Here is a 23,004-nt window from a genome sequence, read left to right as displayed (position 1 = left end):
GAGGAACTTTTATACTGCTTTCCAAAGTGATTGAACCAGTTTATACTCCCAACAACAATTTCTTCAATAGCAAGGGTTCATGATCCTGAAAAACAGTCATAGGAGGGAAGCCTTCTTTCATGATGGTCCCTAATCCATCCCTACACAAAGTTCTTTCTTCCTCACTCTGCTGATCTAGGGAGCTATTATGAAGAGAGAAATGCAAGCACCAGAGGCTGCGGGTCACTGTGCTTTCCCTCCCCATTCAACAGAATCAACAAGCGCAGAAGAGAAATACTATATTGGCTATGGTGTTTGATACTGACAATCAAAAAGAAATGGATGCTGGGATAGAAGGGGGTGAGGGTGTATCTGGGGCACAGGAAGTTCCCGAGGGTGCTGCTGAGCACTCCATACCCTACAATTAACATCAGTGGAAAACTACACAACCCATTTCAAGCAGAACCTTTCTGGAAACATGGACATCTCTCCATTAGGCAAAGAATGGGGATATTGCAGGGGGGAAGGGGAGGGGGAGAGGCTAAATGTCGAATTGGAGGTGAAAGGAAGTGGTTGTGCCAGTCACAATCACAATGAATAGGTATGTAGATGTATATCATGTTTATGATGACTATTATTAATTTTTGGCTATCTACCCTTCCTCAGCCTCTTGTCATAGGTCATAAATTGCATTGTTTGAATTTAACTTTACAATATTTATATTAGAGAATTAAAGAAAATGAGGGAGGGGTGACATTATTCAAAAGGAAATGTACTCATGACCTGCCTTATGTAACTGTAACCCCTCTGTACATCACCTTTAATGAAAAATTAAGTAAATGAAATTAAAAGAAACTGCATGGTAGGTGCACACCTCCAGTAGTAAAAGTGATATAAAAATTAGAGAATTAAAAAATGATATACATGAACCAGAAGCAAAAGAAAACAATCTCCCAAATACAAGGCAAAGATAATGTGTTATTGGCTATACAAAATAGTACAAAAAATTATAGTACTGGATTAAATAAAAGAATGCTTCAGATTCTGTCCTTCCTGGGTGGTTAAGCATGGCTTAGGATTAAGGAACTTTGAAAGTGTGTCAGAGACAGCAAGTGGGTAGTTATGGCTCTGTAACAAGTTACCTTGGGTAGCAGAAAACTTCCAGAATTCTCCTCAGAACAAGAGACACAAGAGGAATGGAGTGAGATATGGAGGCAGACATAGAGTCTCTGATGTCTGTAGTTCATACAAACCCTTCATCTCTGGTTTATGTCATTGGATGGAGCAGTGGCTGGACCTAAACATGCTTCCTTTCCCCTCAGCCTTTGCTTTTGGTGCCGTCTCCTGAGCCATGAGAGGCCTTTGAAAGGACATCCATATCACCAAGCTCCGACAACGAGAACTGAGATGGGCTTCGGCCCATCCTTCATCAACTGCCCCTCTAACAGCTCACCATTCAGCTTTCCTTTCTGAGAGCTTAGGCCTCTGATTTTCAGGCTCTCGGGCATTTTTGTCTTCTGTTTTCATGGAAACACATAGTGGAAATAATCACCTACTCATAACTGACAGGTGGAAAAGTCAGACTTTTTAAATTGCATGTATGTGTCTGAAGCTACACAATGTAGCTAAAATGCCCTAAAATGGCATTCAAATTTCAACAAAGGCATAGATATACCCATTTAATTCATCAGTGAATTCTACACATTAAATAGCAGTCATAATAAGGCCAACATGAAGAGAGAAACTTAACACTTCATTGGTCATCAAAGAGGTGTTAATTTATAGATTAAGCAGGATATGTTTGCTAATGATAACTTTGATATATACTGAGTAATAAGTGAGACAATTATACTTTCCTGAAAAATTATAACAAACTATAGATTTACATATTATTTTCAGAGTTGAATGAAAAGGATGACATTTTTAGTGTAGTCTGATGAATATAATTATCTATGTCTTATTCACAATAAAATGGTTTTTTTAGGTCTCTGAAAGCCAATTTCGTACACATTTTTCCTATGTGTCTTTGACAGTATGGATTTTTATGTCACAGAAAGTCATTTTCCCCCTAAGTTATTTGAGATAAAGTACTTTTACATATCCACACACAGTGCTGCTAAACTATATTTTATCTATCTCATTTAATAGTAAAAGTATTTCTGGGTGTATATTCAAGATAACCACAATAAAATATTTTTAAATTGTTCATTGTGTTCATTTTTCCTGAATATTTATTTTTAAGTTTTTAGAAGCTACACAAAAGTTGCATGAAGTCACAAGGTGCTGGTGGCTCATGCCTATAATCCTAGCTACTCAGGAGGATGAGATCTGAGGATCTTGGTTCAAAGCCAGCTTGGGCATGAAAGTTTGTGAGACTCTTATCTCCAATTAACTACCAGAAAACTGGAAGTGGCACTGTGGCTCAATTGGTATAGCTCTTGCCTTGAGCTAAAGATCAGGGACGGTGCCCAGGCCCAGAGTTCAAGCCCCATGACCAACAAAAAGAAAGAAAGGAAGGAAGGAAGGAAGCAAGCAAGCAAGCAAGCAAGCAAGCAAGCAAGGAAGCAAGGAAGGAAGGAAGGGAAAGGAAAAAAAGAAAGAAAGAAAGAGAGAGAAAGAAAGAGAAAAAGAAAGAAAGAAAGAAAGAAAGAAAGAAAGAAAGAAAGAAAGAAAGAAAGAAAGAAAGAAAGAAAGAAAGAAAGAAAGAAAGAAAGAAAGAGAAAGAAAGAAAAAGAAAGAAAAAGTTGCATAAAGAATGAGTGCTGACTCGGGTGGAGAAGTACAAGGTTTTGTAGCAGAAATGCCCCTACGGGGCTTTAATAGTTGGTCACTATGGCTTTGCATGTTGGTTCTCTACTTATGAGCGGCAGGAAGCTCTCAGAAAACTTGCTGACCTTTTCCAACCAGAAGAGTCAGCCCGCTGTACCCATAGACTCCAGATCTGTGCATTCAATCAAACACAGATCACTCAGAAAAAAAAATGTGAGGAACTTGAGTTGCAGATCAGTACTAGAACACTTGTATAGCAGGCATAAAGCCCTACATTCAATGCTCAGCCTATTAAAATTAAAAACTGGAAAAATAACCTTTGCCTATACTACATGTACAGAATTTTTTCTATTATTTATTCCCCAAACAATTTTACAGTAGTATATAGCTGTATAAAGATAAATACAGTAGTGTGAATAGTTTTACAATAGTATATGTAGCATTTACAAAAAAAAAACCAGAGACATTTCAGAGTATAGGAAGGATGTAGCTACATTGTATGCATGCATGTACCATACCATTTTATATCACAGGTTTGATTTTATCTGTGTATGGTGATGCCTGAAATTGTCCTTGGTCCAGACTCCAAAAATGTTGAAAGATGATTGTAGCAAAAGCCATAGCACTTTTTAGAATTTATTCATCTCTTGCTTTATTTCATTTTTATTCTATAATCTAAAGTTACTCATTACAATTTCCTCAGGAAGAAATATTTTTATTCACAAAAGTCCAGCTCATACTCAGGTCCAGCACTAATTATTTTAAAAAGTAGCTTTGCATTAGCTATTGTATAAGAAAGAGACTGTGAAGATATAATTCAGTATCATTTTGTATACCAATGATTTGTACAGATGAAGGGAAAGAGTGTGACCCCTCGGGAGGGATTCCATGCACTCCCCCCACCCCCCTCCCGCACCATCCATCTGCCCCTCCCCCATGTCTCCAGCAGTCCTTCTGATCCCAGGCAGTGAGCCTGTGCTCTCTTCTACAAGCAGGATGGGAGAGTAAAGGGAGGTAAATAATCCCAGCTGGACATCATCTACTTCTTGTTTACAGGGATGAAAATCAGTCTCCAGACAGGGTGCTGTGTTGCTGGCAGGCTTACTCACAGGGCTGGGCCGAGGTGTCTGGTGCAGCTGTTGAAATGGATCTCTGCTTGTGCTGCATTTGACCTTGGAATGCCCAGAAATCACAAAAACACAGCCTCTCGGGGGAACAGACTTACACTCACGTGTGCACACACACACAGGATCATGATTATTTAATCTGCGGGCACACATCAAAAATCAATGTAGGAAAGATTTCTTTTTGTTGTTGTTGCTTTTCTGTGTTCAGGCTTCAAGCAGGTCAGCTAGGACTGACCAAATAGATGGTTCTAAGGTTTCTGAGGATTGTGGCTCAAAGTCCCCCCCAGGCAGAAAGTCCATGAGACCCTTACCTCCAATTAACAACCAGGATATACACATGTGTACTGATAACTTATCAAAGCTGATGCTCATGCAGTGCTGAAAAACATTTGTTTTTCTAAACCCTGGCTTAGGATTTACTAATTATTTGGATAAAGGCTAACAATTCTAGACTGGCAGCTGTTAAGATAAAAAGGTACTTCATTTTTAATATGAGCAATGGGGATTTATGTGAATTTTCTGTTTGACATCAAATTTGTTCATATTTTCAATAATTGTAAGATTTCAGAGCCCAAGCTAATGAAATGTAAATCTTCCACACTGAACCAGCAGGTAAATCTTGAATATGGTACAAAATTGGATTTGGAGTCTATATCAAAGCTATGAGAAACTTGGTTCACAAATTATGGTCTGTTTCAAGCATATATAGAGTTATGGGCACGAGTAAAATGTCAGCATCACCTAGTGAAATGAGAAAACTGAGGAAGAGGCAGTTGTTGAGAAATCAGAAATAAGTGGCCATGACCTTTGAACTAACGCATGACTTTAAAGCTGAGACTGAATGATGGTAAATTTGAGACCTTGCTATATTTAAGACTTCTATTTGTGTCATTTGTTTTTATTGTATTGTCCTTCCCTAGAGTGGTTTGAAGGTATCTAGTATCTATTGTACATAGCAGCTCTCTAACAGTGAATTTTGTGAATATATTCTCCTAGTCTCTTTTCCAATTTAACTTTCTTAATGGTCTTTTTAAAACAGAATTTGTTTTAATGAGATCCAATAGCTACTTCTTCTCTGAGTAGTTTATACCATGTGTATTTTCAAGTTGTTGTTCCTAACTAAATGTCATAAAGATACTTTCCTAGATTTTGTTCAAAATAAGTTGCTTCACACATCAGGGCCACTGTCTTGAAGTAATCAGTGCATGGTGGTATGCAGGTCAATGAGCATGTATTCACCATGGAGGTAGAAGCAAATGAATACAACTAATTCCCTCCAGTGAAGGAGGTAAGGGAACAAAATCTAGTGGTTACCACCTCTTAAACAGATGTTAAGTCGTGCATGTTTCTCAGCTGTCCACTGGTGGATGGGAACATTTTGAATGCCAAAACATTTTGAAACAATAGAATTCCACCAATTTTATAAGACTATTTTGTTGTTGTAGGTCATGGGGCTTGAACTTGGGACCTAGGCTGTGTCCCTAAGTTATTCTTTTCAAGGCTAGCACTGCCAACATTTGAGCCACAGTGCCACTTCTGGTTTCCTGGTTGTTAACTGGAGGTAAGGGTCTCCCGGACTTTCCTGCCTGGGGGGACTTTGAACCACAATCCTCAGATCTCAGCCTCCTGGGTACCTAGGATTACAGGCGTGAGCTACCAGTGTCAGGCTTACTAGAACATTCGGGTTGCAGCCTCAATTTCAGGATATAAAGTTATTTAAATTCACGAGTACCTCAACATGCAAGCCCTTCAAAGGAGCAAAAGGAAATATACACAGTGAAAGTAACAATTATGTTTTTAGTTAATTTATTTTACAAAAAAGGTTTACAACTGCCATGAGGCAGGGTATCATGAATTCAACAAGTTAGTTGTATTACAGACTTCCAAAACCTTTTATACATTATTAGTCTAAAGTAGAAAATTATTTTTTGCTCACTCTGACACTCACATTCAGAAAAATAATATATATATATGTAAAAAATAAAATGGCAGCTCTAATCTCTCCAATTCATTGTAAGTCAACATCACACACTGGTTTGAGCAATTTCTACACAATAATAATATATTGAGCAATCGTTTTCCCTGCCCTATTTCCATGTCCCAAGAAGCGAGGGCTATAATAAAGATATTTAAGCAACTTTCTGCATGACTGAAGTCAGAAAAGCACCCAAATGGAAACACAAAGAACATCATTAGCAATGTAACCCACTGAACAAAAAACAAAGAGCAAATTGTTTTTACTGTTCAGACCCTTCCCCAGCCTCCAAACTTGTGGCATGTTAAGGCTATTTCTAAACTAGATACTGAGAAGCACTGTGTCAGGGGAAGAAATGAAAACTCCAGGTCTAACAGTCATTGCATGGTTTGGGGCAGTAGAAAAAGCATTGGTGCATACAAGACAGCAGGCTCCAAGGGGGGCACAAAGTACTTGAAAGCCCCCACCTTCTCTGGGCTAGCTATCCTTACATGCTGGCTGAGCATCAGATTAGAAGGAGCTACAATTCTAAACTACAGAAACCAGGAAGAGAACTCTTGTGACTGAAAGAGAAGATGAACTTCCAATTTCCTGAAGGATCCTAGGATTGGCATACAATCGTGTGACTGATTTATCACGAAGTTAGGAGGCTACCAGTAACCTTCTAACCAGATCTTGAGAGCTGCTTTCATCTTGACATAATTTATCCTGAAAGGAAAGCAGTGCTCAGAGTAAAGTTCTAAAATCAAGGTGGTGGAAAAGCACACTAGTGAACAGATGCTAAGGTCTGTTTTGTGAGGCGCTGAGAAGGTAAACGAAATGATCCCCAAAGAGAAACACGTGAAAAGCAACGTTTTAATACAAAAATAAAATTACAAACCACCTACCCCTTTGTTTCCCAATAAGCACATTTTCTAAGTACAGACAGAAGAAGAGAAGAAGAGTAAAAAGCTGTGTGAAAGGCTCCTTTATAAAGGTGCGAATACAGAGGATACTTGTGGGTTTACTGAGTCGCTATTTTTCCTACTGAGGTCTACTTTACAGGTGATGATGCAAAGTGATGAGGCAAAAGCTGCAGATCTACATGTACAGTACACTTAGAATAATCCATTACATCCTCCGTGACTGTGTCACCGGGCGACTTCCTTATCACCTGAGTGCGGAGGGAGGCATCTGTACCCGCTTAGGCCTGCAATGACCCCTGCGAACAAACCTCACACGTACATTCTCACAAAATGCCGCCTTATGACTTTGAGAGAAAACTGCATGTTAGATTAACAGTATTCACCTCCAGTTTCCATGAGACTATTTCCCACTAGTATTACCTGAAATTCTTTGTGACTGCATATTTATTTCACTTAGCAATTAAAATCAAGAATGGTATTTAATAATTGAATACTAGAAGAGCACAATGGACACACATGCACACAACGATGACCTCTACCTGGCTAGCACTTAAGACACCAGAGTCTCAGTTCACTCCTGATTAACATGGCATTGGAAACAGCCAAAAGGCAGCCCACATGATCAATATGCTGTACATAAAAACTTCAGTGTTAGGACCATACTTTAAAAATGATTAAACACTTTTAATGTTAATAAAACCTTTATAATGAACAAGTTCTAAGGAACTGATAACTACCTAAATAAGTTAACCCAATTAAAAATTCTAAAAATAGATGAACTGAAGGCGTTAAAATTTAATGTATGATAAACTTTCCAAACTATTACTACAGAATACCAATATTTCGACATCAGTTGGGCCAGAATTCCTGCATGATTCCACTTAGGAGGAAAGATGGGCACAATTCCCTGGGCAGCCAGAGCGGAGAACACAAAGGAAACCAGCCGCCTCCTGCTCACTGGATACAACATCCCACCTAGACTGCCCAGGACGTCACTTTCTGTGACAGACGTGCCACAGAATAAATACCACAGTGCGTGTGTGACAGTAACTTGTATACATGTATGCAGAACAACACACATGCATGTTTTGGACCATAGCCACTATAAAAACTTAAATACATTAAACAAAATTTATATATTACTTTTCAATAGTTTTTTTTTAAATCATAGGTAATTTTAGAAGAAACACCAAAACACACACACACACACACAAAATGAAACAATATTAAAACCCTTAGCTACTTAGGCTAGAGCAAAGTAGAAATAAGAGACATGCTCTCCTTCTGACCAGTGAGTGTCTGGGCTGGAGTGCTGCAGGGTGGGGCCTGTGGCCGCTGCCCACAGTACACCCTGCCTTTCTGCACAGGTCAGTCACAAAAATTTCCTTCTCTATTCTACAGACCCATATAAAATTTTTTTAACAACATAACGGAGTATAAAATTAAAAAGTAACATTTCCTCTCCTTTAAAAGTAATTAAATAAAATCACTATGCTATATAAAACCACATTAACCTCAGAATTTTATTAATTTGATACATGGAAAAAGTTACTGGCTTTCCTTAGTGTCTAAACTTTAAAGATTTAAATTTGCCTATATAAATCTTATACAAAATATATGAGAATGGATAGCAGAAGGGGGGAGGTATTATTTTCTTTATCCAACATGTATTTTCTATCTGATAGACCAACTTAAATATTCTGCCCAATTTTAACTTTGTTGCAGAATATTCAGATAGAGCAACATGCAAATAGAACTGATGTGTATAATAATATCCACAAGGTAAATTCTGATGGTATGATCTGGATTTTTAGATAAGCCATTCTTCTCTTTGCTACAAATGTCTCCCCATTTGTAGAAGAACTACTTTAACCCATGCAATTGGTATTAGCAAAATACAAATACTTTCCTGTAAAGACCATGATTAAATATCTAAATTTAATAAATAGACTCTTGTAATTTCCATAGCTGCAAAGTCTCAATCTTTCTTCTTTTCTAAGACATCCTTAGGCTCTTGCATGGCCGGTACTAGTGATTCTCTACCACTTGGCTCCTGTTGCTCTTTGCTCTCTTCTATCTGTGCCTGGCTTTCCATTTCACTCTTAGAAACTTCATATCTCTCTTCTAGGTAGCCTCCATCAGTGTCAGCTGTGTAGATTCCATAGCACATGATACTGATGACACCCAGTGGCAGACCGAAGAGAAAGCAGCCCATAAGTGGTGAGCTCTTGAATATGGACTGTGGAGAGATATTTAAAACTGAGTTCTCATAAGGTATAATTGTGATATAAAAAACACAAAGTACATGCACATAAAACCACTACAGATTTCATGCTGCTATCCAACTACTTTTAGTTCCAGTGAATAACTAGCAATAATTACCTGATTCACATTCTATAAGAAATACTAATTTTAGATCCAAGTATACAAGTGTGTGTGTTCATGTGCACTTATATAACCAGTATGAGCAACAGAAAAAGAGATCAAATAGCATAATTACTTTCCAGAAGTATTCTTTTCACATTATCTACAAAGGACTCTTTAAGATGGTTACTATGCACCATTAGGTATTTGCTGAACTACAGGAAATCTGCTCACAAGAAGGCTGGGATCTTCGCTAAGAAGAGAGCATAAATTTTTCCCCTCTTCTCATGGTATTGGTAACACTTGTTTTGTATCTAGTTGGTAGTAAAGCCTTAATCATTTCCTAATTACCATCATTTTATATGCTATCTAATCACAGCTCAAAAAAATAAAAATTATGTTGTTGAATAGATTTCCTAGTTGCAACTTGTAGTATTCCCAGGAATATCCAGCATATGACAGAGCTAGCTTCTGCACATAAGAAAAAACAAGTACTGTCTGAGCTTGGCTTACCTCACTAGGACCCTGTATGCAAACTATATTTTCATGAGTGCTTTGGCCCGTAATAAGTGAAAATGTCCATGTAGTAGCTCATAGAACTAACATTAGGGCTCAAACAAATGAAAAGAATGTCTCTGCTATGAAGCTGACAAAGAGCTGACTCTGGGAGAGTCAGCATCAGTTCAGGGCCTGAAGAGGAGGACCTGCCACAGCAGAAAGGGAAAGGAGAATGCCAAGGAGAAACTGCTGTGATGGGCAGAGGAAAGATCACACAGATCTGATCAACAGGCAATCAGAGGATGGGTAGGAGTGCCACACAGGAGGATGAAGGGGAGTTAGAACAGCACAGATAACCAGGCAGAGAGAGTGAAGAGAATGGAGGGAATATATTTACTTCTAGAGGGAAGATGACAATATACTCGAGCAAATTAGTTCATTAAGGCTATTTTTTACATTTATGAGTATAAATATTAGATGAACCAATGGTTGAAAATATTGATGAAAAGCACTTGACCCACTCATACCTTAAGGTCTGCTTTTTAAATAAAAAATCAGAAAAACAAGGGAAAAAAAGGAAGCAGAGCAGAGCAGAGGAGAAAAGGCACTGAAGACACCTGTAGGAACCTCACTACTTAGCAAATGAGAAAGGCATAGAATTCACAAAGGTGTTAAAGCTTTAACACTGAAAATTTCTCTTTTATTACAAAAGAGGAATAATACCCCAAGACAAAATATTTTCTTCAAAAAGAGTGGCTAGCTCTTGGAAGACAGGCTAAAAATCTCCTATATCTCTGTTTTTATCAAATTACAGAAATTAAGTAAAATCTTTACAGGGTATGGTTGAGAAAATTGAACTGCATAAGTTCTATCATCAGCTTAGTTAATTCTGAAGTTCTGTAACTCATTAATCATTCAAAGAGCAATGTCTATCTGCTGAATGTTTAATATAGAGTAGTTCAGATCTTGCAAAAGAAAAAAGAAATATATTGACCTAATGCTATGCATTGTAGGTTTTACCATTGCCAGACATAAAGAACCCATACTTCTTAAATTACCAATGATACCACAAAGCTGGAACTCACCACAACAGTAGATTTGGCATCAAATATTATTCTTTTCACTCTCTGAAAAATGCTATCACCTCCTTGGGCCTTTAATTTAATAAGAAAACATGTATTAATACTTTATTTATTTTTTCTGTTACGCAATTGCAGATCAAAAAGTTGACTTAAAAGTCTTACATCAATAACCCCCAAATCATGTGTTAAATGTTCAGCATGTTTCCTGTCCTTGAGTCAACACACTGGCTCCTCTTGCTCACAACCCACTCAGCTCTGCTGAAGCACGCCCACCTGGGTCCACGCCTGCACAGGTGCACACGTTTTGAATTTGGCCTGGCCTGGCCTGGTAAAACAGACCTGCTGAAGGAGACCTTTGCTACCATGCAGAAGTCCTTCTGGGGATGCAGCTCCACAAGGAATTCTAATAACATTACTCAGATCCCTGAATGAGCCATCTCCCAAGTCTGGTTCATTGCTTGAATTGCTAAACTGTAGGACTGACAAATTTCTGTCCTCCCACATTTTAAGTCAGCTTTCACTAAGTTGCACATAGAAAAGTTTTCACACATCTAAATGAGTTTCACTTCAACCAAGATACCATTCAAAGAACTACCAAAATCCTTCCACGGATTAAGAATGCTTTTCAAACTCGATTTTAACCCAACGGTAGCTATGCAAGTGAATCTTTCAAATAAAGTTTTTATAAAGTGAAACAAAGTCTCAAAATAGTCCTGAAGACTGTTATTTTCTCATTTTATGTTAGTATGTATGTAGCAAATGTGCTGTTGCACCTATTGTGACCTGAGATTAGATGAATTTTTCTCCTTTTTTTTTTGATTGGTGGTGGGGCTTGAACTCAGGGCCTAGGCAGTCCCTGAGCTCTTCAGCTCAAGGCAAGTGCTCTACCACTTGAACAACAGCACTACTTCTAGTATTCTGGTGGTTAACTGGACATAAAGAATCTCACAGAATTTCATGCCTGGCTTTGAACTGCGATCCTTAGATCTCAACCTTCTGAGTAGCTAGGATCACAGAAGTGAGCCACCACTGCCCAGCCTACATGAATTTTCAACATGGGTTGCAATCTAGTTTGGAAAACCCTGTGGTGAGACTTAGCGAAAATAAATACAAAGTTAAAATTATCTGTTCACTTATTTCTGAAAAACATTCCATAGGATTATGTTTTGAATTCTCTGGGGCTCTGGTTTTCAATATATTTTAAGAAATAGTGGTCTTCCTTGTAGGTTTTCTTCAATATCACTTAATCCGATTGTCCTTCTGACCCAGAAATGTATTAAGTACAAGACAAGTGCTCTGTAACATTTATCCCATACCATGCATGCAACACCATGAATGCTACCACAGAACCTTCTGGGTCTGGGAGAACAGGACTGCCTGCACTAGGAGAGAAACAGAACATACAAAGTATTCCCTGTCAGCCACCCCTAGCTCCCATTCTACTTCCTCCCTTCCTCATTCTGAAAACTTACTTCTACTGTGCCATCCAAGATGTTAGTAATGAACTGGACCATGTCTTCGGCATCCTTAATTTGTCTATCTAGCAAAAAGTATTGTTGGTTTGAAGTATTCAGTACAACTACAGTTGGGACTGTTAATTCACTGAAAATATAAAACAAACCAATCAAAATCACATTAACGGAGAATAGCAACTATTGTGGCACTTACTTTTATCTCAATAACTCTACCTGAAGAAGGGAGCTGTTTTAAATGGCTTCCCCCTCTTTGTTTACAATTTTGTATCAATTTTAAACAAAGGACGACTGTATGGAAAACATCCTTATACAATACAGTGTTAGTCAGCTGAGTAATTCCAAGTAAAGTAAGAATAATCTGATCATGTGTGAAGCACCCATTCTTGAGCGGTCCCATCACAGCTGCACACAGGAGACGCAGACAAGGGCACTGCCTCTAGGGCCATATCATGCTGCCTGCGTGGAAACTGTGCAGTTTCTCCTAAAGCTGCACGAGGTTAGGAAGTAAATTAGCTTCTTTCATATACATTTTTTTTCATTTATAAAGAGAAGAGCAATGTACCTATCTTGCTACAAAAATTACATGAGAAATAAGTCAGACATCCAGAACAGTATTTTGGATAGTATAAATGTTTAGTGCATACTACTACAAATTCTCTGCGACAAATTCTGATTCTGGGTTCCCACTATACAGACACTATACAGACATGCTGCTTAACAACAGCAGAATAAATACACAGTAAATGTGTATCTTTTCAAGTACATATAGAACATCTGTTAAGAGAGATCTAAGGCAACAGTGTCCTGGGGAGTAAATCTCCTGGCTAAGTTTTGAACATGAAATGTCACTGACAGGTTACTGTGTAGAAGGCTTGGTCCCAGCTTATGGTGTTACTGGGAATTGGGAGAAATGTTCCAGTCAGTAAGGTCCAACTATAGAACTCAGAAACTATCAGCACTTGACTTACTCCATCAGCAAGGTATTTATATAGTCGTTTCCATCCATATGGCCAAACTGAAAATCTCTTAACAGACAAAGAAGAGAGAGAGATTAGAGAGAGAGAACAATATTTCTTTTAAAACAGAAATACTATAAACTTTATAACCTAGTAAGTACGTAACCCTACAACAGGGCAACTGTACATTTTGCTTGCTTTTGAGATACAAAGCACATAAGTGGTATTAATAGTCTCTAAATTCACTTCTAAGTTTTAAATGCATGGAAATAAGCAAAATATATTTAAGAAAAACTATCCAAAAGGACTACTCATGAAGCCATTTACTGTGAACCATGAACATCACACACAGACATCTAATCAGGTTTGGAGTAAGAAAATAATACTAGTTTACAGTCCTATCTTTCATGGCAGCAACAAATAGAATGGTTTGGAAAATAGCAAAAAGTGCTTCTCCTTTCATTTTTAACTCAGTCATTTAAATTTTTGTTAAATCACTGTTCATTTAATCTCAAAGTTATGAAAATCTGTGCATGTTTTCTTTTCATAAAACTCGCCTCAAATACTAGCAAGAAATCAGTAATTGATATGACATCAATGAATTTCACCACCAGACACTTCAGCAGCATCTGATTTATCTTTCAAAGTATGAAATACAAATGAAGATCTCTTATCTAGAAGATATAGACACAGAACTTTTAGATTTTTAAAAAGTTAGGAGGAATATCTGTATCTATGGAATGAGAAATATTGAGAAAGGGACCCAAGACAAAGCAGAAAGGAAACAGTGTGCTACTGTTAATGAGGCTGACGTCAGCCTGCTGCCCATTGGCTTGGGTGCTTGGGTGTGGACTTCTCCATTCATACTGTCACACCAGGGCTGAGTTTGAAGTCTGAGAATATTCTGAATTTCAGATTTTTGGAGCTGCTCAATGCTTGTTTTGCTTTAATACATTACAAAACACAAGCAAAAATAAAGGAATCTTCTAGAATGGAAGTACACACATACCTATGGAAATGGTCTCTGTAATCTCTAGCCACTTCCTGAATAATTGACTTTAATCTGTAGAGAAATAGACATAAAAATTTCAACTCCTCACTTGAAAAGGGTATTAGAGATAATTAAAAGGTAACATCTGCTGCATTATTAAGTGGTTGTAGAAAAAGGGAATTCCCACACAAAGTTCCACTTCAGCCATGCAAGGGGCGAGTTAGATGATATTTAAGGCTTCAATAAATTTCAAGGCAACCATACCTGGTATGTTCAAGTGATGTATTTTTCTCATCAATAACTGCAATTGCCACCAGCTTTCCTGAAATTAAGAGTGACATATACTTCATTTCTTAAGACAGAATGATATAACCCTCACAAAACAAACTTTACAATGGTCATTTTTCTTTTGATAAGGAATCAGCACAAAATGTCTCTAGAACTTTATTCCAATTATTATATTTTATGTGCTAATACTTAAATAAATCAAGACATTATGCTAAAATTTGTATTTGTGAAATGAAGGAGTAAATTAACAAGGATAAATTTCTTACACCTTCTAAAATGTGAATATCTGTAACAATTTATAGACTCCAATCGTGTTTGTTTTCAATGCCACCCCGTGACTACGTAGTGTGTTCAAGGCTAAAACCCTGCGAGGTGTACAAAGACCTGCTGGACATGGCTGTAAGGTGGGTCTTTGAAGACCATTCCCTTTGATACCAGGATTCATTAACTGCCAATACAACTGAACAGAATGAAAATGAGCTCTATTTGCTCACCTCAAAATAGAACATAATCTCACACATCCTCACACCTAACAGAAAGGCAGCTGCCATAGTAAGCAGAACAGTGACAAGGAATTAGAAAGCGGCTGCCAGACACCGTGTTCAGGACCAGGCAGAACAACCTGTCTGCGTGACTTTACCTCAGGAAGTCTCCATTTGTTTTAGGACACTAATAACTATTGCAGTTATTGGGAGAGTTAAACGAGATGACATGCATGATACTCAATCTTTTCTGACTCAGGGCAGGTACAAAAATGTAGGATTAAATCAGCAATATATCATTATAATCTGTCACTAAAATAGTTTCCCTAACCTAATCCTGTTAGTTTGATCTAGACATCTACATGATATACGTGGCCATTTTTTACCTCCTGAGGAAAACACTAGCTTCCAACACTGAATCTTTTCAATTTAATATTCAATACCTGTTTTTTGTTTGTTCTTGTGGCTTTCTTTTTTCTGTGGGCAGTAGGGTGTGAACTGTAGCTCTCACTCAGCTCTGTCTGGCACTCTGCCAGTTGATCCATGGTTCCTTTCCTGGCTTTTTGTTGATTAACTGGAGAGATTGTGAGACACCAGCCACCTGAGTAGCTAGGACTGTAGGCAGAGGCACTGGTAGCCAACAGTACTTGTTTTTATAATGTGTTCAATTTTCAAAAGCCTCATGATTTGTAATTTTTTTTAATATTTTAATTATATGTGGATAACAACAATCCCACGGACCCGCCAGGTCCACAGAAACACAGCAACAGTTTCTCACACGAGTGCTCCATAATGAAAGTGGCAGACACTGGGCTAGCTACAAAGACATCATGATGAGCTCATGCAGACAGAGCTCTGCCCAGGAAAGCACAGGCTAGCAGGGGCAGAGATATTCCCATAACATACAGCTTCAATGAAGACTAAGATGAGTTGTGAGGGAAGAAGCACACTGCTATAAAAGAACATATGAGTAATTAATAGAGTTCAAGGTGTCAATGAAGATTTTCCTAAGGAAGTAATATTTGGCCTGAGTGTAGACAGATGAAAATGAAATGACATTATATCCATGCTCAGAAAACATTCTAAGAAAGAACATAGAAAGTGCTTTGGTGCAAGTGATACAGCTCTCTTAACCATTTGGAAGGCCAATGTGAGGTGTGAGCGGGGAAGGGAGGGGAAGATGTTTTAGCCTAGTCAGTGAATGTGGCAATGTGACCACAAATGACTCAGTCATTATGCAGAAGTTAGCCACTGCAGGCCAGGAGGCTACAGGTGGGGCAGTGAGCAGGCACATTCCACAAGAAGGCTGACACGACAGGACCCCCCCCCAAAAAAAAAGCTATGTACATATGACCATATAAGATGATACTAAGTGAAATGAACCCCAAGATAGGGACACAAGAGCTTTTATGTTTCTTGCTGTTTTTAATGTATTTATAATGTACTGTGTTTTTGTTTTTTTTGTATGTTCTTCCCCCATGGTATAACCCGTTTCCACTGTATTTGATTCTGGTGCCTTGCATCTTGTTTATACATTTTTCTGATTTGGGGAGGGAAAGGGAAATATTAAAATGCTGAAATAAGAATACAGGCTGACCCATTGTAACAATGAGATGTACAAGTCACTATGTTCAAAACAAACTTTACAACTTTGTGGGGGGTGGAAGGACTTGAGGAGGTGGTGAGGGAAGGGATGGTAGGGGAAAAACAAAGGAGGGGTAACAATGCTTGATAGGAAATGCACTCATTACCTTCCTAATGTCACTGTAACCTCTCTGTATTTTTACAATAAAAATAAAAGTATTTTTACAATAAAAAATATATACTAAAAAAAAAAAAAAGAAGAAAAACAGCCTGTTGCCTCTAGCTTCTTGGCAGAATTTCTCCCATTCCCTGATCATCCAGTGTCTTCAACTTCAATTCTGATAAGCAAATCCTCTTTCTAATCTTTAAGCAATACACATGGTGTTTTATTTGGGAATACCAGTCTACAGAGCCAGAACTAACAACATTCAGGTCTACTTTGATTGGGAAACAGAGCACCACATCCATTTTCTACAGAACCGTATTTAAGCTGTCAGTCATGTGCTTGCTACCTGTATCTCCCAGTTCATACAGGAGGAAGCCATCCATAGTGAGGTAGTTCTGAAACCTCTCCCTGCTTATCCATGAGGACAGATCACCATCTTCATATTCTTAAAAAAAAATAAAGTGAAAGACAATGTGATAATGACCATGTTTTTAGCATGACAATGTTTATACTTGGCAGAGGGTCTTAATTTTAAAACTGAAAATTCTATATTTAGGAATGCACTCTAGGCAAACAGTCAGATGCACAGAAAAGATTAGTGTACAAATTAATTCTTCAAAAATTCTTCATTAAAAATAGCAACAATTAATTTAAAATACAGGAAATAAGATTCCCTAAACAAAATTGAGCAGATTCTGGTATGTTGAAAAAGACTATTTATAAATTTAAAGAGAATAGTGCTGTAACACTACAGAAAATAAAGTGCAACAGATGCTGACAGAATGCTAAGCAAAGGTGTACACCCAAAAAACGGCCGCTCCGGATTGATGGTTTTCCCTCAGTGATGGCACTGCAGCAATTTTTATCACAGCTTTTTGCTCTTCTCTGTTTTGACATTTTTCTTAGTTCACAGCTCTTTCTTACAATTATAACTTAAACACACATGTAAGATCATAGCAGTACGTTAAGTTTTTTTTCCCCCCAATATCAAATAATTCCTCTACTAAACAGCTAGGTAATATACTGTTCAAAAATTTATATCCCAATTAGAAATAATTCTGAAGTGATTTTGAAAAATGATTGCAACTGCATGAAAAAGCCCATGTAAAGCACACATCTTTAAACACCTGCCAAGGCTGTCATCTGGATTATACTGATTTCTTGGAAAATGTGCTTTTTCTGTCACTTACATTGCTAACAAAACATTTTCATTTTCAAGGTATCAAATCGATAAAATAATATAATGCAAATTTGAAAGTATTTAGGGATACCGACATAAAAACAACTAGCCTATTACTGGGCTACAATCTTCTGTCGGTGAAAAAAACATCTTTGGAAAATGAACTATCCTCCTGATCTAATGCTTCCACACTGACTAGCAGTAGTTAATGCTTGGAATAAATGCCAAAGTGAACAGGCTCTAAATACTGTCTAGTGTGTAGGAGCAAATTTTGGCTCTGGTGACACCAGTAGGATCTCCACATAATCCTCATGTCCTGCAGCCACACCTGAAACATGGGAGGATGAGAAGATGTCCTTTCTCAGGCAGGCTCAAAGAACACATTTACATCCACACAGTCATGACCATGTGTTTCCCAAAAGCCTCAGAGTGGCTCTCTGACAAGAGAAAAAAAACAAAAAAACATCCGAAAGCTGGACCTTAATACCAGAGACTTAGCTGCTTCTGCAAAGAAGTTTTATCTGTAAATAGTAAGAATATAGGTCTTCAAGGATTTTTAATTATACTTTTACGTAGTTAAATTATATTTTTATTATCTTCAAAGGGGGTTACCACTGAAAAGTGAGTTTATGAAGACAACACATCTTGAGTGATGTCACCTCTTTCATCATTCTCCCCCATCCCTCCAAGCCAGACCCTTAAAGGGTCATTTTAACAAACAAAACCAAACTGAGTATCATGCAAGTAATGCTGTAATCAAACAGCAAGTAGGAAGGACAGATTTAGATACAAATTTTTCTTCTCTTTTTTACATATGCAAATTATGCTTAAGATTCCTTTTGGACTGCTGTCTATGCAAACATTCAAGGAACATGCAGTAGAAGAATGATTGCAGGAGCACATAAATGAATAGCCAAATAGCTGCACATGCCGCCTTGGTCCTCACTCTCAGTTACCACCGTCATACATAGGACATAAGCTATTTGCTATGTAATTTCTTTGGAGGAAAATGACAATGTCAGTAAGATGGTATACCTACTTACTGTCTTGACACCATAAATCACAATGATTCTATAGCTAGATATTATTTTCACTTTCTACTTCATTTAAATACAACAAAGATTAGAAATTGTTTAGTTTTCATAACTGTCAAAATAAATAAAACTTTCCTTTTACTAAACTGCATCAAAATTGTTCTATTGGACATTTTTCTGTCCACTTGAATTCTCATTTTACTAGAAGTCAATGCCATAGCTCTACATCTGTGGTCTTCAACACAGTACTCAGGCCACATCAGGTCACTCACAGTGATTGGAATAACAAATCGCACTTTGAATTTATTAAATTGTGATTTACAATGTTGCAGTGATGGCCATGAGTAACTCTGCGTGCCCTGTGAGACAGCGCTGTGTGGTTACCAGCAGCTGTCATTCTCTATTTCCCAGTTTCCCATGCTTTGGCTGCTCTATCCCATTTGGAAATCATGTGAGTAGATAATTGATGGCAGGGAGGAACAAGTGATCACCTTATGTGTATAAATAGTATGCAGTCATCAAAAATGAAAGGTTCTGCGCTATTTAAGAGGTATAACAAAACACAAGATCATGAGATGCCTCTGGGATTTACTTTAAAATGATCCAAAAAAATGGTATTTAGGTATGTGTTAGAACTTGGTAATAGTATGCAGGACTTTGATTGTATCTGTTTATGATGCTTAGTATAAAAAAATTACTTCAAAAGAAAGTATATGCTTCAAAGAAGCAGTATATCTGAAAGGGAGTGAGAGAAGTAGGAGAAATTTCTGGGTGTGTGTAATAGGAACTAACACTGTTTTATTTGTTCATGTTTATGTGAGTAATGTTTGTTGTCTTCTTGTAATTTCTGAGCATAATGAAGTAGTATAAAAGTTTCTCAAAACGCCAGGTCATTTGATAAAATACACTGAAAACAGAAGTCAGTAAAAGTATACTAAATTGAAAACGTGCCACTTAAGAATCGAAGAAAAAATTCACATCAATCATTCAGCTAACAGGGATTGTAAGTACTTTGGCATTTACTAAATCTTTTAGCAACACATCCTATCATACATACAACACTGCACATTAACAGGGACTGTAAGTACTTTTGGTATTTACTAAATCTTTTAGCAACAATTCCTATCATGCATACAACATTGCACATTTTCTATGAGTAAAATCTGTGAAACTCACCATCATAAACGAAGTATGTTTTATCTTTGAAAACAAGCACAGCTGGCATCTCTTTTAGCGTCACATACTGTAAAAATTAGAAATTTAAACAAGCTTTATCAAATTTTAATTGGCAGCTAGGACTCAAAAAGTACAAAAATATAAACACAGTCAATGAAAGTTAGTAAAATAATGCTACCAATAACAATAATAAACCAGTAGAATTCAAAGCTCTTCCAAAGGTTGGATTTAAATGTTTATAAATACCATATACATACTTTGGACAGTGTTCTGTTTGCCATGGGAGACCATGGATTACTCTTAAAGCTGCTAACAGCTGGAGTATCATCTAGGAAGTAAGGAAGGAAGCCCTTAGGAGCAGTGAAGCAGCAAGACAGGCATCACACCAGATGTGTGATGTGGGCCCAACACTTCACTGAGGGGAGGGTCTGTTGCCTTCCCCCACAAACATAAAGACACCGAGGCTGCCTACCTCACACAGTAGCTGTGAATTGCATTAGAGAACAAGTAAGAGCACAGTGTAAACAGTCAACTGATTTTAAAACCAGCTTGCAATCGTCATTCATAAGGTCATTAGGAAAACATTTGTTTCTATACAAGTACTTCTAAAGAGTCAAACTGCAGTAGAGAATCAGTGATGTTATTACATGAACATGAAAAACGAAAGTAACTATGAATAAGGGGAACAGAAGGCAGGCATATCTCAGTACGAGAAGACAGGAATGATTTAGTTACATTACTAATCAAAAATGATGTAGACTGTGAAAAGAACTACTTCATCGCAGAAGTGGTAAAGCACTTGTTAGGCTCAGTGATCAAGCACAGGTTATTATCTGTTTCTGAGAACTAATTCACAAAGATGTTTGGGAAGGGTTTTTCACATTCAATATCTCCTCCTTTCAAAGAAACCTGAGTGGCACTTTCTAGAAGAGCACTGAACTAGTCTGAAGACTTGCAGTTGTCATCTAATGCCACATACTCCTGGTCTACCCTTCTCTCTGTATTCCTGTGATCGCACCATCTTATAACTGTCTATTCACTGTTCTCTGTGCATCTAAGTATTCTCATGTTAAAAACAGTTTCAATTCATTCTTATGTCTGTTCACTGTACTTACTCAAGTTTTCATAAAACCGAGATTAAAGCTAGAAAAATTCTGAGCCGGGTGCTGGTGGCTCACACCTGTAATCCTAGCTACTCAGGAGGCTGAGATCTGAGGATCTCGGTTCAAAGCCAGCCCGGGCAGGAAAGACCGTGAGACTCCTATCTCCAATAAACCACCAGAAAACCGGAAGTGGCGCTGTAGCTCAAGTGGTAGAGCGCTCGCCTTGAGCTGAAGAGCTGAGGGACAGCACTCAGGCCCAGAGTTCAAGCCCCCACAGCCGACCAAAAAAAAAAAAAAAAAGCTAGAAAAATTCTGAATACAGAGACCACAAAATTACAAACTTTATATTTTCTTGAGAATCTCCTACAATAAAACGCTTCATATTATTTTGAAATTACTATTTTTTCCAGTCAACTTTTTACAATAACGTATTTAAGATCTAATAAAGAGAAATGACACATATTGACATTTTGAAAATTGACTTAAAAATGCTTAAAGAAATTAGCTGGAATAACTAATAATAAAGTAAGCCCATGTAGTAGATGTCATATGTACTCTGTCCCCCAAGATTTGGCATCTGAGGGCCTTAACTAATACATCCTATTTTATTTTTATATTAGGTCTTGGATAGTACCAACACCCAGAACTACTAGAAAACTTGACAGGAGTAGGCAGTTCACTCAACTTTCTGTATTACCAGGGATTGAACCCAAGTCCTTGTACATGTTAAGTCAGAGCTCTACTACCTGAACCATGCAACTAACCATGTATTTTGTATTTTGTTTTTGAGATAAGAGTCTTGTAAACTTTGTCTGGAATGGTCTTGACCTGACATTCTATCTTTACCTCCCTGAAATCTTGAGGATCTTGAGGATCACACACACACACACACACACACACACACACACACACACACACACACACACACACACACACACTCTCTCTCTCTCTCTCACACTCTCTCTCTCTCTCTCTCTCTCTCACACACACACACACACACCCTATGTAACTACTGATAATCATTTACACTAACATTTATTTGAAGTTTGCCTTTGGATATCAAGCAAGCCATACTGAGTCAAATTAAATCACTGAAAGCTCTATAGATTACCCCACCCCCTCCTAACTTGTTCCCCAGTATTCCCCCCCTCCCCGCTAGTCATAAAAAATGCCACCATCCACCCAGATATTCCACCCAAGAATTACATCATCCTCAGTGCAACCTTTCCTTCTGTATCATGGGGTTATGACAATTCTCACTTAAACACAACAAGCCTTTCAAGTCTCCCCAGTTCTCTTACTAGCTCCTAAGACCTAACACCCTGTGTACTGCAGAACTTTAACTTGTCTCTTTACACCTATCCAATTCTTTCTGCACAGAGCAGAACATCCTGGGTAACACAGAGTAATATTCAGTCCATATTCTTTAACTACAACCCCATCATCTGCACTGCCACAACATACATGATATGGAACTGTCTCCGCTACCTCCTGTCTCACTGAACAAGCACAATGGCTACTGTAGTTCCTTTTCTGTTATCTTTTATCCTGAAACTGTTACTGACAGCCTGCCTACAGACCTTCACGTGCTCTTTTTAAAATCAGGTTTAATCCCAGTTTATATTGTTTTCTTCTCACACTGATATTTCTTGGCTGACTCATAAAGAATAGTTATGCCAATCCTGTATGTCCCTATTATCACAATGCCTTTTGATTTTTTTCACTGCACTTGTCCTGTTTATAAAACTTTTTCTGAGCATCACTAGTGAATTCTGCCAACCCAACAGAAGAGTTCATCTGCAACACATACTACTTATAAACAAGTCAAGGGTTGCAGATACCATCTGTCACACAGGTTATTACATAAAGA

General features: G+C 37.8%; 1 protein-coding gene across 2 annotated transcripts in view; it reads right to left on the bottom strand.

The window, feature by feature from the left end:
* Window positions 1-5,664: 5,664 nt before the first annotated feature.
* The window catches only part of Tmx3 (thioredoxin related transmembrane protein 3), a 32,268-nt gene continuing 14,928 nt past the window's right edge, over window positions 5,665-23,004 (bottom strand). For both annotated transcript variants that reach the window (XM_070028983.1, XM_070028982.1), the window contains 8 exons: window positions 20,032-20,098; window positions 16,988-17,086; window positions 14,386-14,443; window positions 14,140-14,193; window positions 13,143-13,199; window positions 12,172-12,301; window positions 10,703-10,771; window positions 5,665-8,994 (listed from right to left, as the gene is read on the bottom strand). In XM_070028983.1, coding sequence (XP_069885084.1) covers window positions 8,734-8,994; window positions 10,703-10,771; window positions 12,172-12,301; window positions 13,143-13,199; window positions 14,140-14,193; window positions 14,386-14,443; window positions 16,988-17,086; window positions 20,032-20,098 — 795 coding nt within the window. In that variant the 3' untranslated portion in view covers window positions 5,665-8,733. The remainder of the gene's footprint in view (window positions 8,995-10,702; window positions 10,772-12,171; window positions 12,302-13,142; window positions 13,200-14,139; window positions 14,194-14,385; window positions 14,444-16,987; window positions 17,087-20,031; window positions 20,099-23,004) is intronic.

This window comes from Dipodomys merriami, unplaced genomic scaffold (assembly GCF_024711535.1).
Source record: "Dipodomys merriami isolate MVZ:Mamm:240054 unplaced genomic scaffold, mDipMer1.0.p SCAF_2, whole genome shotgun sequence".
NCBI lineage: Eukaryota > Metazoa > Chordata > Mammalia > Rodentia > Heteromyidae > Dipodomys > Dipodomys merriami.
This window is presented reverse-complemented; position numbering and strand designations above follow the sequence as displayed.